The sequence below is a fragment of the Dermacentor andersoni genome, chromosome 7, assembly GCF_023375885.2.
Source record: "Dermacentor andersoni chromosome 7, qqDerAnde1_hic_scaffold, whole genome shotgun sequence".
Taxonomy (NCBI): Eukaryota; Metazoa; Arthropoda; class Arachnida; order Ixodida; family Ixodidae; genus Dermacentor; species Dermacentor andersoni.
Window position 1 is genome coordinate 130,007,654 of NC_092820.1, and position 15,153 is coordinate 130,022,806.

The 15,153-nt window shown below is 41.6% G+C and overlaps 1 protein-coding gene across 7 annotated transcripts in view; it reads right to left on the reverse strand.

The window, feature by feature from the left end:
* LOC126533817 (uncharacterized) overlaps nucleotides 1–9,883 on the reverse strand; it is a 32,755-nt gene extending 22,872 nt beyond the window's left edge. For 3 of the 7 annotated variants that reach the window (XM_055072412.2, XM_055072411.2, XM_055072409.2), the window contains exons 1-4: nucleotides 9,305–9,881; nucleotides 8,528–8,692; nucleotides 5,181–5,268; nucleotides 1,655–1,747 (exon numbers count right to left, since the gene is read on the reverse strand). In XM_055072412.2, the coding sequence (XP_054928387.1) occupies nucleotides 1,655–1,747; nucleotides 5,181–5,262 (175 nt within the window). In that variant the 5' untranslated portion in view covers nucleotides 5,263–5,268; nucleotides 8,528–8,692; nucleotides 9,305–9,881. Of the gene's footprint in view, nucleotides 1–1,654; nucleotides 1,748–5,180; nucleotides 5,269–8,527 lie in introns of all 7 variants that reach the window. The other 4 variants (XM_055072413.2, XM_055072414.2, XM_055072410.2 and 1 more) reach the window with 4 other exon arrangements.
* Nucleotides 9,884–15,153: the final 5,270 nt, after the last annotated feature.

Here is a 15,153-nt window from a genome sequence, read left to right on the forward strand (position 1 = left end):
TGTTTCGCTTCCCTGCTAGGTGCACTTACATACACTGAGAACATACTGCTCAGAAAGTGCCAGAAAGCTGATGCGACTACACAGCTCTGTTGTCTGGTGTATTTCTTGAAATATATGCGAAAGTGAAATGTACCATTGAGTGAAGTGGCTAGATTACCTTAAATGAATGTTTAAGTCTACATCTAAAATTTACATTGCTTTTATGTTACCTTCCTAATAAAATCCTGGACATTTGTTGTCGGCTGAAAGGCACTTACTGATAGACAACGATCTCTTAATGCTATGAATATATATATTGAATGAGTTTGTGGATTTCTTTTATTTTCTTTGATTTTGTAACTCAGAATGTGCCATGGGCCAATGCTCCCTCTTGGCCAATCCTCAAGAATTGTCATGCTCTACGCAAAACGCCAACATTCACTGTTGGCAGACAAAGCCACGAAAAAATCACGTTTGGCCATGGAATGGTGACTTATAATGCACGAATAATTTAACAACATTTTGTTTTATCTAGCGATTTTCTCTATGTACCTCGAGCTGTTTGTTCGTTCTTGGTCAATCCTGCCAAATGCACATTACCCAGTGTGATACGAAAGGGACAGATTTCTTAAATGTTGCTTCATACGTCTCGTGCGTTTCTGTGCATGATCCTGTCTCAACCCTTTTTCCCTCAACAAGCACCTTATGATTTCATTCTTCTTCTTACATCGCTACGTATATATTTCACACTGTACAGCCGGCTAAATAGGAGTTTGCATTGCAGTGTAGGTTGTGAACAATGCTCTGTGCAAACATAAAATTACATGAAATCACTCGTTTCATTGGTGGAAAGCCAACAAAATTGAATGCAGTGCCGTTAGTTGCAAAGCATTTAAATAAATATTTCACTAACGCTTCCTTTCAGCATAGATTCAAACATGTACGCTGGATCTGCATATTCTTGTTTTGTCGAGACGTTTATGATAACATAATCACAAAAATATATGTTTTTTTTCATTTGACACACTGTGGCTTTGTATTAGCAGGTGAGTTTTCATGGTAATTTGAAAAGAAAATAGGTGCGCCTGGTTTCACCAAGCATACAGGCTGAGAATCTGAAAATATATATATATAATGAACTAATAGCAGAGGGCCATGCAAGGAATTTTCTCCACCTATTGACAAGGTTCTATGAAATACTTATCGCCTATTTCTGCAAATAGCATGGGGGCGAATAAATGCTATAGGCGAAATAAACCGCCAGCCATATTGCACAGCTGCGAGTTCATATACAGGCCATTAATGTTGATATTGAAATGCTTTTTATTTTTTCATGTCATGATAACACACTGCGAATGTTTAGGTATCATCCACACCTGCGAGTCCTAGCTTTGTTCCGATTTTTCTGTGTATAACAAAACCTGTTGCATCAACGATAAAAAACGTTTGAATCTCGACAGTTGGGAGAGTCCTGACAATGGACGTAATATTTGTCAAAGACAAGCAGTGGACATCACGCCGTTCTTGTTAAAGACGACGCTCGAATAGGCTCAGCACAAGCTTCGTGCGATAGGTCACTGTGCCTAACCTGAGGGTCATTCTGCAGTTGTGCCTTAATCTTATTCTAATCCTTTCTTTTTCAAAAAGTGGGTCTTACAATTTATGAAATACCTACCACAGTCGCAAACACATTTATGTTGATGTATGAGGCAGCAAATGTCATATTTTGCTGCATTTTGGCAAGGCCTAGGATGACAAGTAGGCTGTCCTGAAAAATATGAACACGTTAAAAATGGCACAGATTGTACATCTACAAACCCAAGCCTAGTTGAAAACCCCGAAATAACCCTTTTGTCAAAATCGATGTTAGTCTAATTAAATGTTTCTGACTGGTAAAATTTAAAGGCAGACAACAAGGTTACGAGCAATCAAGAATTTCAACTGTTGCAACTGCTTGTTAAAAAGTACTTAGTATGGAGATATACGCCACCATAGCCGCCATAAAAACACAATTTTGATTCACTTAGTTTTTCATCAAAATGCTCTTCTATGCACTGAAGCACCAAAGTAACTGGAACGCCAATGGATTTTGCCACACATTTTCAGAAATAATATCTCGAAACCAGTGTGATCCAGGCAATTCATTAAATGTGGACACCTTATGCAAACCCACTGGCTACTATTTATACCTTGCCATATGAGCCGTAAATTAAAGACTGAGAAGTTCATTTAAGAATTTCCGTTACCTGGCTTTTATGTGCTTCCACTTATCGTTCTATTAATGCGCGCGTTGTTGAACTATCCAGCTCAAGGACAAGAAATATTCTATCTGCTACAGCAATTTTGAAAATTCCGTAAGACTTGAACATGACTACGTTCATCGAGCAGACAAGGGTAATGCAAGAGCTTCGTTAGACCATGTGAAAGAAAACACTGATTATTATTGTCGAGTGAGAAGTCCGTCACTTCTCATGTGATCCTATGCATTACACATGTTTGAATGAGGTGCCAAGATGGGAATTTTAGAATACAAGCTGTAGAACCTGTTCTATGCTGATGACGTCAATAGCAACTTCTGTTGTGTCCTTGGTCGCTCGTGTGCACAGAACGGAGCTAACAATTCCGTTTAGTTGAAAATCAATGTTTATAAATTTTATGCGCAATGTGTCCTGTATTCAATTTGAGTTTGATTATCACTATTGAAATGATAGTTTGCATTCAATTAATTTTCATTGAAGAATACATTAATTCGTATTTATGTCGTCTATTTTACTAATGTCGCTACCTTTTATTCACTCCACAGGCGCTGCCATTTTCATAGTACTCCTTCATTATTTAATTTTTTTCGTAACCGTTGTGCAGGTTTGTAAGGCCTCTTACTCCAAAACTATATTTTTCTGGTAGGACTATGCAATCACATCTCATGCCGGTGCTACGTGAACCATTCTTATAGTTTTAGCTGTTAGGCTATTTATGTGCCTATCAAATGTAGCTAGTTACCTAATAAGCTAATTAGCTATTTAATTCCATGAAAGGTAAATGTACTCACAAAAATAAAATTTATAAGCTCTCGCTTAGACTTTGAAACAGTTATCACTTGAGATGGGCACTAAGTGTGATGATTTGTAATGTGTTTTGTAAGACTAGATTGAAGGTAGACTTAAGCCGCTTTCCTCTCAGTGTATGTCGTCATACAGTGCGCTAATTTATTTACTTGTATACAACCTTCTTGTGCGTCAGGTAAAGTATTTATGTCACGGAATAGGTACTTTTCACCAATGCTGCACCTAAATTTGGTAATGATATATTATTCGACGTTGCTCTTAATTCTTTTCTTATTTCTTATTTATTTTCCTAAAGAGCCCAAGAACAGCGTTACGCCTTAATATTGGTGCACCTGCCTTACATGCTCTAGAGCAGTTTAACGGCAAGTTGAAGTTGTGTAAACTGTAGGAAACAATGTGTTCTGAAACTGCACTCTTTTCATGGTTCTGTAGATGCGAAAGAATGTGATAATTACACTACCAATGGCATAATTTGTGTCCCCCCAAGCGCATGTTCGTGGCCATTGCTTGTAAACAGTGACACTTATTTTTTTTTTCGGGAATTCACTGCTGCTGCTTTGCTTTCTTGTTTCAGTTTTCTCAACTATTGTCATACAATTTATTACCCATTTTTTATCATTCCAGCCTTTCTCAACCAGTCCTGATATTAGTAGGTTTACACCGCACTTTTGTTTTTTTCTTGTATAACTATTTTTGCGGGAAGAAAAGCGGATACCAAGATACATAAATAAGGAGAACGAGCGCTAACAGTTGCTGCTGCTCGTCCAGTTTATCTATTTCTCGTGGTCTCAATTTTCTCGCCCCTTATTATTTAAACCAGCATGTCTGACCAACTAGCTCAAACAAAAGCTCTCCTCTTCACTAAAGGAGACGAAACTAAGGCGAAACGCGCCAAGGAAATCTGCTCTTGCAGTGAGAAGGACGTGCTCTTTGTCGAAAGGTTCGCTCCTCTCATGTAATTCCTGCATTTGCCCTTTGTAGGTCAATACAAGTCCAAATCTGTCTACAGCATCTTAATCCCTTAAGTATTCTTAGCACCCTGCACTATTTCTGCAGTGTCTATCCGTGTGCTACTCTTCAATGACAAAAAAAGAAACAAGAAACGTTTCCCTGCTGCAGGGTGAGTAAAGCGCCCGTCGTATACATTCTTACAACCTTGTATGATTTTATTTTCCCGTACGCGTCACGAGTAGTACTCGTAGCCGCATCAATAGATGGCGTTGTTTGTCCTGCAAAAAGCGTGACCAATGAGCCCAGTTGCACTTACACCTAATAAATGGCACGTTTCGGAGCCGGCAATACAGTGTTTAATTACATATCTTTCATTACAACGCGCATTGATGTCGACATTTATGAAAAGAGTGAATTCGGTAAAAGTTTCCGTCTTCTTAACTCCATCCTTACATTTCAAGGACAGTTTTTCCTAACGCATAGTCTAACCCTGAGAACTGGCTGGCGCGGCTTTTCACAATATGATTAAATCAAACATGTCGCTCCTATCCCAGGCCGGGAGGGAAAAGATCCGTGACGGAGACAAAATTTTCCTCAACTGCGAAGCTTTCTTTCCTTGAAATCTGTACCAAACTTCCCTCATAAATTCATGCTACACTCGGTTGGGGGACTATATTCTCGTTCATTGCACTTCCATCACCTTGCGTAATTGCGCAGAGAGAGGTTACTTGCCATGTAGGCAATGTATTGAATAGGTACTAGACACATGACTATTTTTCAAGGTTAACTACATTTATTGAATTTCACTCGCTTTCTTTTTGTGTATTGCTCTAAAGAAATGTATTCTTTGATATCTCTCTTTTCTCTGCTGTCGTATAATTTGACATGTCTCGCGCACCATATCCTACAATTTCTATTTTTTTTATTGGGCTCATTATTAGGTGGAAACCTAGAAACCTTGAATCATGGGAACTCGATCAACGTTCTATGTCATGATTATTTTCAGTTACCACCTCACTTAAATTTCGCTGCTGAAGCTTTTTACCTATTACGATATGTTGCACCATAAATCCCAAAATTAGGAGATTAAGTGCGGAGATATGACCATGCACATCATTTCTAGGTATCACCAACACAACACATGTACATGTAAGCAGAATAAGTGGATACTTTGCATGTACGTACCCTTCTGACTGTTTTGATAGGTTACAATACTTGTAACGAAACCAAGCAACACAACACTCAAGAACAACAAATTCCGTGGCATTGTTTTCTGCAAAGAACCAGAGAACCATTTATTCTTCGCGTTTGGTCACTGGTAATGCTTCAGTCAAAAAAGTGAATGCAAGCAAAATAGTATACTGGGCATTTCACCGAAAACTTCCGAAAATTTTGAAAGATTGCCTTTGCCAGATAGCCTAATCGTAGTTTGTTAGCTGGTCAACTCTAAGAGATAGACATTACTTGCGCAAGAAAATTGAAATGCATAATCGACTAATTAACGAAAATTTACTAATCAAATTTTTAACTAATCACCCTGTGGCTCATATGCGAATTTACAAATTATAGCCGTGCAGTTCACAAGGCAGATCCACTTTGATCGAATTAACAAGATGACACCAGCTTCGAGATATTAATTCCGGAACATTAGGGAGAAATGCTTTGGCGTTTCGGTTATTTCCCTAAGAAGACGTCGTTTTATGCATTTATGTATAAAACAAAGTTATGCATTTTTCTGCAAATTTCGTAAATAATATCTCGAGACTGGCTTCACCCTGAGAAATCGTTTCAAGTGGACGCGCCTTGCGAACTCCACGGCTAGAATTTGTAATTTGCAATGTGGGCCATAAGGTAATTAGTTATAAAGTTAACAAGGGTATGTTTGGTGATTATTTGATCATGTATTTCAATTTTTGTGCAAGTAGTGTTCCCGGCGTCGAGTAGGTCACCTCATGAATAATAATTATGCTATCTGACACAGCCAACTTTCAAGAATTTTTTCAAACGCTCGCTGAAATACCGTGTATATAAAAGCACGAATTTTAAGTCATACTGTTGGAGCACTACCAACTAACTGTTTCCATAACATAACAGGTTGCAATACTGTCCTAATTTTGGTCAGGATGCCTTGAGTGCCTTCATAACATCGTACACAACAAAGATTTCACAGCTTATCGTCTCAAGCTATAGTCCTAGCTTGAAATTTAGCATTTCATCAAAATGCTTACGTATACATTATATAAATAACCACTTCACTTACGACCGAGCGTGTGCTATATGCTGAACTTTGAGCTCTTAAAAGTCTGAACAAGGGCCCCTGTAGCTTGTAAAAGAATTAATGGAATACAGAGGAGCATTGTTGGTTAGGGTTGCCTGCCCTGTTCATCAGCCTTGCAAATATTGCATGCAAGATTGTAAAAAAAATTCATGTTATAGTGGCTGTTGTACTTCGCAAAACGAGAAAGAAATTTGTGACTCTAGTGCTTTTTTTTAGTACATACATATTTCTGGTTTTAACGCTGTAGCTTACTATTCCCCTTGCTTTTGCTGAATTGGAAATGTAATCAGCTAATAGTTGTGGCAAGAAGGGTGTACTTGTTCAAAATACAAGAACAAAAATTAGAAAAATAATTCAGGTGTCGTTATGTATATAGGCCGCTGAACTATAATGGAAACATTATGACAATTTTATAGCCCAACCATGTCCCTGACTTCAGGGAGTTCAATTCATTCGTAACAGCTTTCAGAGTCTCACTGCAACCGAACCAAACAAGACCTGCCAACTTCTCAACCCGCCAAAATATATCACAACGAAAATAAAAGAAACATAACATCTTTTTTACTAAACAAACGGATCTTCTGCGCTGTGTCAGTTGGTTGCCGTTGAACATTAAGGAGAGCAAAGCTAATGGGAAAAAACCAGCAGGACGAATAGGCTGGTTATCAACATATTTTCTAAATTTATTAATGAGACACACGCGATGAAAAAAACAATGACAATCAAAAGCACATGTTGGAATCTGTGTGAAGTGAAGCTTTCCTGAAGCGGGCAATGATGTAATATAAATTATCCTGTTCCATTCATCTCACTTTGGTGTAAAGAAAACTGGCGCACGAATGTGCAGTCTCGCGCTCGTGATACGCAGTGGGACAAATTTTATATTCACTTGTATTGCTTCACTCTTTCTAATGCATTTCAACTGTACCTGCCTCCTCGTAACCGATGGCCTATCGTGAGTGTAGGTGGCATTAGAACATAATTTTCATCATCGTTAACACTAGGCAGTCATATGAAATAGCGAGTTCGCAGCACGATACAACTGTTCACTTCTGCACCGATCCCTGGTCGTATTATGCGCCATAATGCGGCAATAGGCATCGTTATCAGCAACCGCATACCGTTCTTTTGCGAACATCCATTGTGGGCATGTGCCACACGCCGGTAAGCGTATTCAGCAATGAGCAGTGATAATATCAATTAGCCAGTTAGCCGCAATATATGCAACATCCGCGGCTTGGCCAATTGTCTGTTGTTTGACAGGTGTCATAGCACGGAAATCACGATCATAGTCAACATGCGGGCACGCTTCATTGATGATTCTTCGTTTTGGGTGTATGTGTCATACTATGAAAAGAATACCCATACCCAACGTACGGACATGCTTCTAAGCGCTTGCCGTGTTGTAGGTAAAATCATCGGCATAATCAACAAACTGATACGCGTCTTGGCTGATCCTTCGTTGTGGTAATGTGCCATAGTATCGAAATCAAAATCAACATGCGGCGATCATCTCAAAGAGATAGTTTGCGTCAGCGCGAACCGTCAATCCCCTATTGTTGGCTTCTACAAATTTTTCATCCAATTTTCTATAGGTGCCATTGTTTGCAAATCACCATCACTATTAACTACACGATCACAGGCTTATTAGCCAATGCCCCATTGGAGGTGCGTAAAGTAGTAGGAAATCCTGATCATCCTCAACATGCTGTGATCATCACAAAAGACCACCTACATGGCGGCAGCACGTTATCTATCGCCCTTTTCTTGGTCAATGTCCCGTTGTGGGGCATGTGTGACTGTATAAAAATTATCATATTCAACAGGTCGACAGGCCTCTTCCTGGAGCTCCTTTTTTGGCTGTGTGCCCTAGCATGAAAATCATCACTATCAATATGCAGTGAACCTCTCAAAGAGCTAGTTGGTTGCACAATATGCACAGCTCGCTTCTTAGCCAATCCCACGTTGTGGATATGTGACGTACAATGACATCATTGTTATTAACATTTTGCGACCATGTGAAAAATCTAGTTCTTGTTGTCCCGAAGGAAAGTTGCGTGCGTTTGTTTTCCTAATAGCTAGAGAAAGGAGCTGCTGCATTGGCGGCCTCGGGTTCTTAATCGCGCCGCCATACACACTTATCACACTTTTCTTGTTTTGATTCAATCATGAGGGCAATAGCCAGACTAGCGACCAGCTGACACAGGTGAAGCCAAGGGATGGCAAGCGAAGAATGCTTCGTTTTAAAACTTACCGATCTCACACACCACCGGTATTTAGCAAGGTATAGCAGCAGCGGATGACGTGAACACAGCCACGTCGCCTGTAGCTGTAGGTGTGTTTACCGAGGAAGAAGGCGATGTACGTGGATGTCGGCTTCAGATGGAGGGTTATTGATGAGAGCTGAAAGCACAAAGGACTACAACGCAGACGCACATATATTTAGGACTTCGTCCCCTTTGTGTCCGAGTCGTACATGCCCACTTTAGCGAATTAGTTGGGAATGCGCGCATGCGTAGTGGCTAATAGACGTTCGCATGTAAACAATGGGCTAACATATCCTCTCTCGCATAAGCCCGATGGCACATACACAGTCGCGCGGACCAACCGGGCCAAGTCTTCTGCTCGTGAAGATAGCCACCATTAACGAGTTGTCGATTCAAGAATATACCAAGTGCCACATAACCTGTTGCGGAAGTTACGTACTCGGGAAGGCAGGTGAATCCAGCACCCCGAAGTGGGAAAAGAGGCAACAAAAACGGCGCTTCAAAAATACTAATTACATATCATTTCGAAGTCCAGGAGTCTCCAGCTGTCAGCACTATTCGCAGTTTCTCTCCAATGCAGAACAATTAAGGTTTTGTCACTTATAATCGTGTTGCTGCCACGCCTATAATTTATAAAATAAATATTACGTGCATCTATTTAGTACAGTTCTCGCTATTCCATGTAGAAGAAAAGAACCTATAAAATGTTTGATCATAAAATGGCTACGCGTTGTGGGCTAAATCGACCTGTTCATGCATCATACCTGTGTTTGATTCAATTCTGTTTGCAGGTTACTTCTCCAACGTGGAAGAAGCGATGACGAAGGTCTGTTCTAGCTTGAGTTTCAGTTTTCTCGACTGGTAGTGTTTGAACTTCTCACGTGTTGAGGCAATGCGAAAGCAGTGCTGAAGTCAAACCAAATAGATTTTGCTCATAAAGGTCCGTAATTGCTTTCTTTACCCGAAGAATAAAATTCAGGATGTGCGCGTTCAACTATGGACGTGCTATTTTTTTTTTTTTTTCAAATACAATATATGACAATGCGCCGCTTTAACACACCGGTCTGCGTCTGTTCTTTCTTTTTATTCTGGGAACGAACAATGTGAAATGCATCAACTGACACAGTGTTCTTGAGAAATCTCAGGTCGTGTTGCGTAGCCCATTTTCCTTCCCAGCTTTGGTTGTCCTATGAGCGATGTGCCTCCGAGACTGTGGTGTTAGTGCAGAAGCGAATAGAAATATTTATCGCCAGGATATTACTTCGGTATTTATTTATTGATTTTTAAAATTTTTATTATTGTTTACCCACAGCGAGAAGAGGTCTTACAGGGGGGGAGGGATGCAAGTGAAAAATGCAATATTCAGATACAGCGAACTTTAAAAAACGAGGCAGCACAGCAGAGTTGCACAAAAGAAAGGCAAAGGGCGGAAACTATTAGAGCAAAAGAAAGAAGAACGATGCGTGCCGTCATCAGAAAATGCCTGAGCACTGCCATTGCATTAGCGAAATCATGCGCGCAATATCACCTTCATATTCAGGTCTCAAATATTTCAAGGCTTTTTGGTGATTTGTTAATTTCATATGTCTGTGCACTTATTAAATCACCAATGCGGTTATCATCTGGAAAGGAATATATTGTTGCTTTCTATCTCTGAACTCGACGAATATTCAATTTACACTTCAAGGCTGTATATTCAGCTCCTCATGGGATCGCATTATAAAAGTGTTTGAACGGAAGACTGCTGCAGGAAACCTGCGTTATCTGGTGGGCAGTGCATGTGGTCAACGTGCAAAACAAGGCCTATTTTGTATTTACCCTTGAAGATATTTGTTTCACAGGCTAACTTATGGAGCACCAAGAGCTATGTGGCTTTTCCGTAATGAAATATCATCGAGCAGTTGTCGTTAACGTTGAAAAATTGAGTGCACTGGTGCAGCGGACATATCCATGTCAATTTGTTCCTGTATTGTGCCTCAATTTTAACTTCTTACTGGCACTCCTCCGGCTGGAAAGCTCAAGGAAAACTGGCGGCAGCGCTTATGCCGCGCGGTGTATGCGCCCGTGTTATCTGATGCTGTCAATCCAATGTATAAGGCGTTCATTGAAAGTATGTGACGTCACTGTTCACCTGATTGTTCGTCCTCTGATTGTTCGACCAAGTACGCGGTCACTTTTTTTTAGTTGCCTAGTCAGACTGCAGCTCAGCACACGACAAGGACCGTTATGCAGTATAAATATTTCCTACGTCGTGTATCTGACAATCGGTGTCTGAATCGGATTTCTACTAATTACAGAATAAAATTTACCGATTAAAATTACAATTACTTCGTTATAATTGTCATTTAGAGCAGTTATCAATAACTACCCCTCGAAAGTAATCGCAGAATTACTCAATAGTAAGCGATTACTTCTACTTCATTTTCCAAGAAATTTTTATTACCATAATATAGACAACCGAAGGAGCTGTCTTGGCAATTTCAGTGTATCTTCTGCAGCCCCTCATGCATTGTTCACCTATACTTACATTCGTTTTAAAAAAGTTGTTGGTCATCATCCCTAGTTTTTTTTTTTTTTTTTGTGGTGTTGGGAAAACATTAACGATAAAGAAAACTCACGCGAGGGAAACGAAGAGAGGAGATACGGGGGGTTTAGCCAGTTCGCTCGATGCGCACTCTGTGGGGTAACACGGTGATGTGCTACATGTATATATTGCGCACGAGATTGTGGCTCCTCGGCATCGGGGCAATGTGAGCAGATTTCTCAGGCGCCTAAGCTGGCCGAAGGGAGGTTGGGTGGGGAGGGCGTTAGGATATAAAGGAAAACAAAATGAAATCGTGCTAAGAGTTCGTTTTTTGCTTTCGTGGGACTGACGCATGTGTACTTGTTTATCGGGTGACCACATTTCACCGCCTAACAATTGTTATGGTACCGCGCAGTACGCGCCTGCATCTATCGGAAGTTTCTGGAATGTTATCGATGGTTCCGTCCGCTGTCTGTCACCGAAGCTTGTGTAATGCGATTGCATGTATGCGCGACGCGAATAGTGATGAACTTTGTGGAAGACACGCGGGTGCCAGCGATTACTCTGGAACATTCAATGACTGATGTTTAAGAGCCGGCGCGCTTGACGCGCTTGTCAGATTTCAGGCGATCGCCGACTGTGTTCGCCGCTGTCCTTGTGCTTTAAGTTTAACTTGCTTTTGAGGGCACAAGTTCGTCCAATAAAGATTTAGTTTCACCATTTGCAATTTTCCCGTTGTATTATTGAGCGTCACTACTACGTGACAATATGTCATGTCATTGATGTCATGAAGTGTCATTCATGTTACGTGTACATGCATGTCATGCCCCCCAATGCCTGTTATGATTTGTACCCAGTAGAAAAAATGGCGGCGACGACATGACAACGTGAGAGGCTAGACAGACGGACAGACCGACACAGAATAAATGACTTTCGTAAAGAATGCTTTACCTAAAAAAAAATATTTTGAAAGAGTGCAGTTACCCTTTCAACCGCGTAATCGTTCCATTACAAACAATCTAAAAATGTGATTGATTACAATTGATAATTCACATGTAATTCGTTACTTATCAGTATGGTCTGAAAGAAACTATTTCAAATATGTTTCAACATGTGTTGCGCAAGCTCTAGCCACACTATGTGTGAGTAATGTTCACGGCAGTACAACTTCTACAAAAGCCCTAAACCAGTTACTATATGCGCAAGGTGAAATGGAGGATATGGCGGAATATACACATTTGTTCAAGCCTCACTATACGGAGTACATCTTGATTCACTGAGGAATTTGATTCTTCAGTAAAGGATATCCCTGATAATTCACACATATGCACATGAAATCTATCAACAAATTTGTTATTGAGTTCGCTTTTCACTTTCATGGGGCTAACGCTCTGAGCGTCCTATGAAAGCTTAGTCTAGCGGTCCGTTTAACGATGGTTAGAAGAGCATGCCTCATCAATACAGTAATAAAATATCCAGAATCCTGAAATGCGAAAATCTCTGCTGTGCTCAAAAAAGGAGGTGTTGTATACAATTAATACTTTAGTCCTAAGTTAGGAGTTCAGTGGCTGACTAACCTGCCAGAGGCAATTTAAAGAGACACCCCATCATACTGTATCTATCAGTAAGATTACCATAGCTCTTCAACTAAAAAATCATTATGAAACATGGTGAAATGTAAAAATGTACCACTTACAGTGTTGAGGTATCAGCCTTCAGGAGAGTGACCACTGTAGCTCTTGCAATCACGTCTCGCACTTTTCTTTTAAATCATTTTTTGTATAACAGCTTGGCCGGCGTTGCCGGACACCCTATCTACATTGCCGATTTCGTGCACAGCTGTGTCGTTTCTTGGTTAGTGTGCTTCAATTGCTTTGGGTTACAGTACCCTTTTTTCCTACGGAAGTGGGGCCGTATTCAAAAAGCTGTCGTTCGTAATTGATGCTTGCCGTTGACCGTCCAACTCTGCTAAGAGTATGTCCAGCTGTAGGATTGGTTGAAATTTTGTCTTACGAACGTTTCAAACGTTGCGTTCGTCTGTGTTCGTTGCGTGTGGTAGCATGCGTGGTTACACAAAAATGAGGACGCCGTGACACGGCATGGCGGTGACTGCAGCTGCCGTGATGCTCCGGAAGTAATGCCGCTTCTGGTAATCGCTGCCAGATGACGATTGATAGGGAACGGGAATTCAGCCGACGTGTCGAGTTTCTTGTCAGACAAGCGCAGAAAAGTTACGCTGTGCGTTCGCGCGTGGTCGGTGCCGTCGCCACGCTGGCGTTGATCAACGGAAAAATTTCCTTAACAAGACATCAAGCGTAAGAAACATTGTGAATATGGGCCCCGGTATTCGCTTTTCATGTGCTGTTCCCAAATTATGAAAACGCGGTAACGCGTGTGTCAGCTCAGGCAGTCTGTGTTTAAGAACAGCCAAAGCAACACATCCCTAATAAAATAAGTCTTGTATCATCGCGCTATCTCAATGTAAACCAGCAATGGCCCGAACACTCGGATAGCACTTATGCGGATGACTAGCAAATAGGGATTGTTATTATACCAATAGCATTTATGTGGCGCTCGAGGTGCGTCGGCGCCACGCCGCTTCATCCGTTGTCTAGCAGCTCGCTGGCGGGACATGCTCGGCTCGAGCACGGAGTTTCGTTGGATTTCTAGAGACGCGGACGACCACACTTGTGAACGCACCATCAACGCATGGCTCAATCACACTCACAATCAGAGACATAAAAAATATGCGGATCCCACGCACCGTGGGAGTCAATCTACGCGAAGCTTTCTGTGCTCTTTCCTTTGATTGACGATTATTAGCGGTAAGGTTGACGGCTAATGTTTTATTTATTCAACGTTTGGCCGAACGTGAGAGTAGTGCATTGATCTTAACATTTACCTTGCGTGTACCACTGCTTTTGTATGCGTGCTACACAGAACGTGCACGGGAAGGTGTTTGCTTGAGCAGTGTTTGAACTCGATATTTAATAAGCTCTGAGAGGGTTGAGCGTGGTCATTTCTTTGCATGGCACATCGCATCGTGGCAGATGTATTACGTTTTAATTGAATTACGGGGCTGTACGTACGAAAACCCCAATCGGAATATGAAGTCCGCCGTGGGGTGGGCTTAGTATTAATTATGACTCTGTGGTGTTTTTTTATTGTGTCCCTAAAGCTATGCGCACGAGCGTTTTTCTTTTCTTTTTTTCATTTCACCCCCGTCGAAATCCGGCTGCCGTGGTCAGGACTAAACCCGCGTCTTCGAGCAATGCCATAGCCGCTAAGCTACCTCGGCGGGCACAGAAGCGTTTATTGGACGCGCGACCGTTTCCATAGTTTCGCCTAGACCCTGCGGTGTGCTTCATTGCGGCTCCGCTTCTGCACGCACATCGTAAGTTGTCCGCTTGAAAAATTTGCCCGGTGTATATTTTTTAGAAATAGCAGAAAGGTACCGGGCCTTGTACTTAAATTTCTACCGCTTGCCCGAAACTGCTGTCGTGTCCTCACGTCACCTTCCACGCTCACCCCCCCGCCCCCCAACTTTGTATGGGAACTGCGAGCGAAGAGTGGCAAGGCTGTTATTCACTTCTTTTGGGACTCAGTAAGTTCTCCCCCTTCTCTGCTTCCTCTGCCCCCTCTTGTCTGCCATTCTATGTAGATTTACTCTGGCCTTGCAAGTTAGTAAAAATGTAAGCGTTGCAATTTCTGAGATGCTTTCACGGCAGGCCACGTGTAATGAGAGCTTTCAAGAGTCTAATGTGGCGATAACCACGGAGCGCCAGCGGGCATTGTGCGCATTCAACTCGGTGCAAAGGTCCAAACGAGTTTCTCGCATCGTCCTTCGCCTCTGCGATGATCCTGTCGCGTGTACACAGGCTCCGAACCAGCCCCGACGCAGGTTACCAGACAGCAACAGCAGCAGCAGCAGCACTGGGAAAGTCGAAGGAAGAGGCAAAAAAAGCTTCGCTTCAGAAATTGGAGGACGCTTAAGCTTCTCCTTTAAGAGTAGAACGCGATAGCATTCAAAGATCTCCGACTACTTCTAACGCTTACCGGGAACTGCAGCTCACTTAGCCGCAATGTATG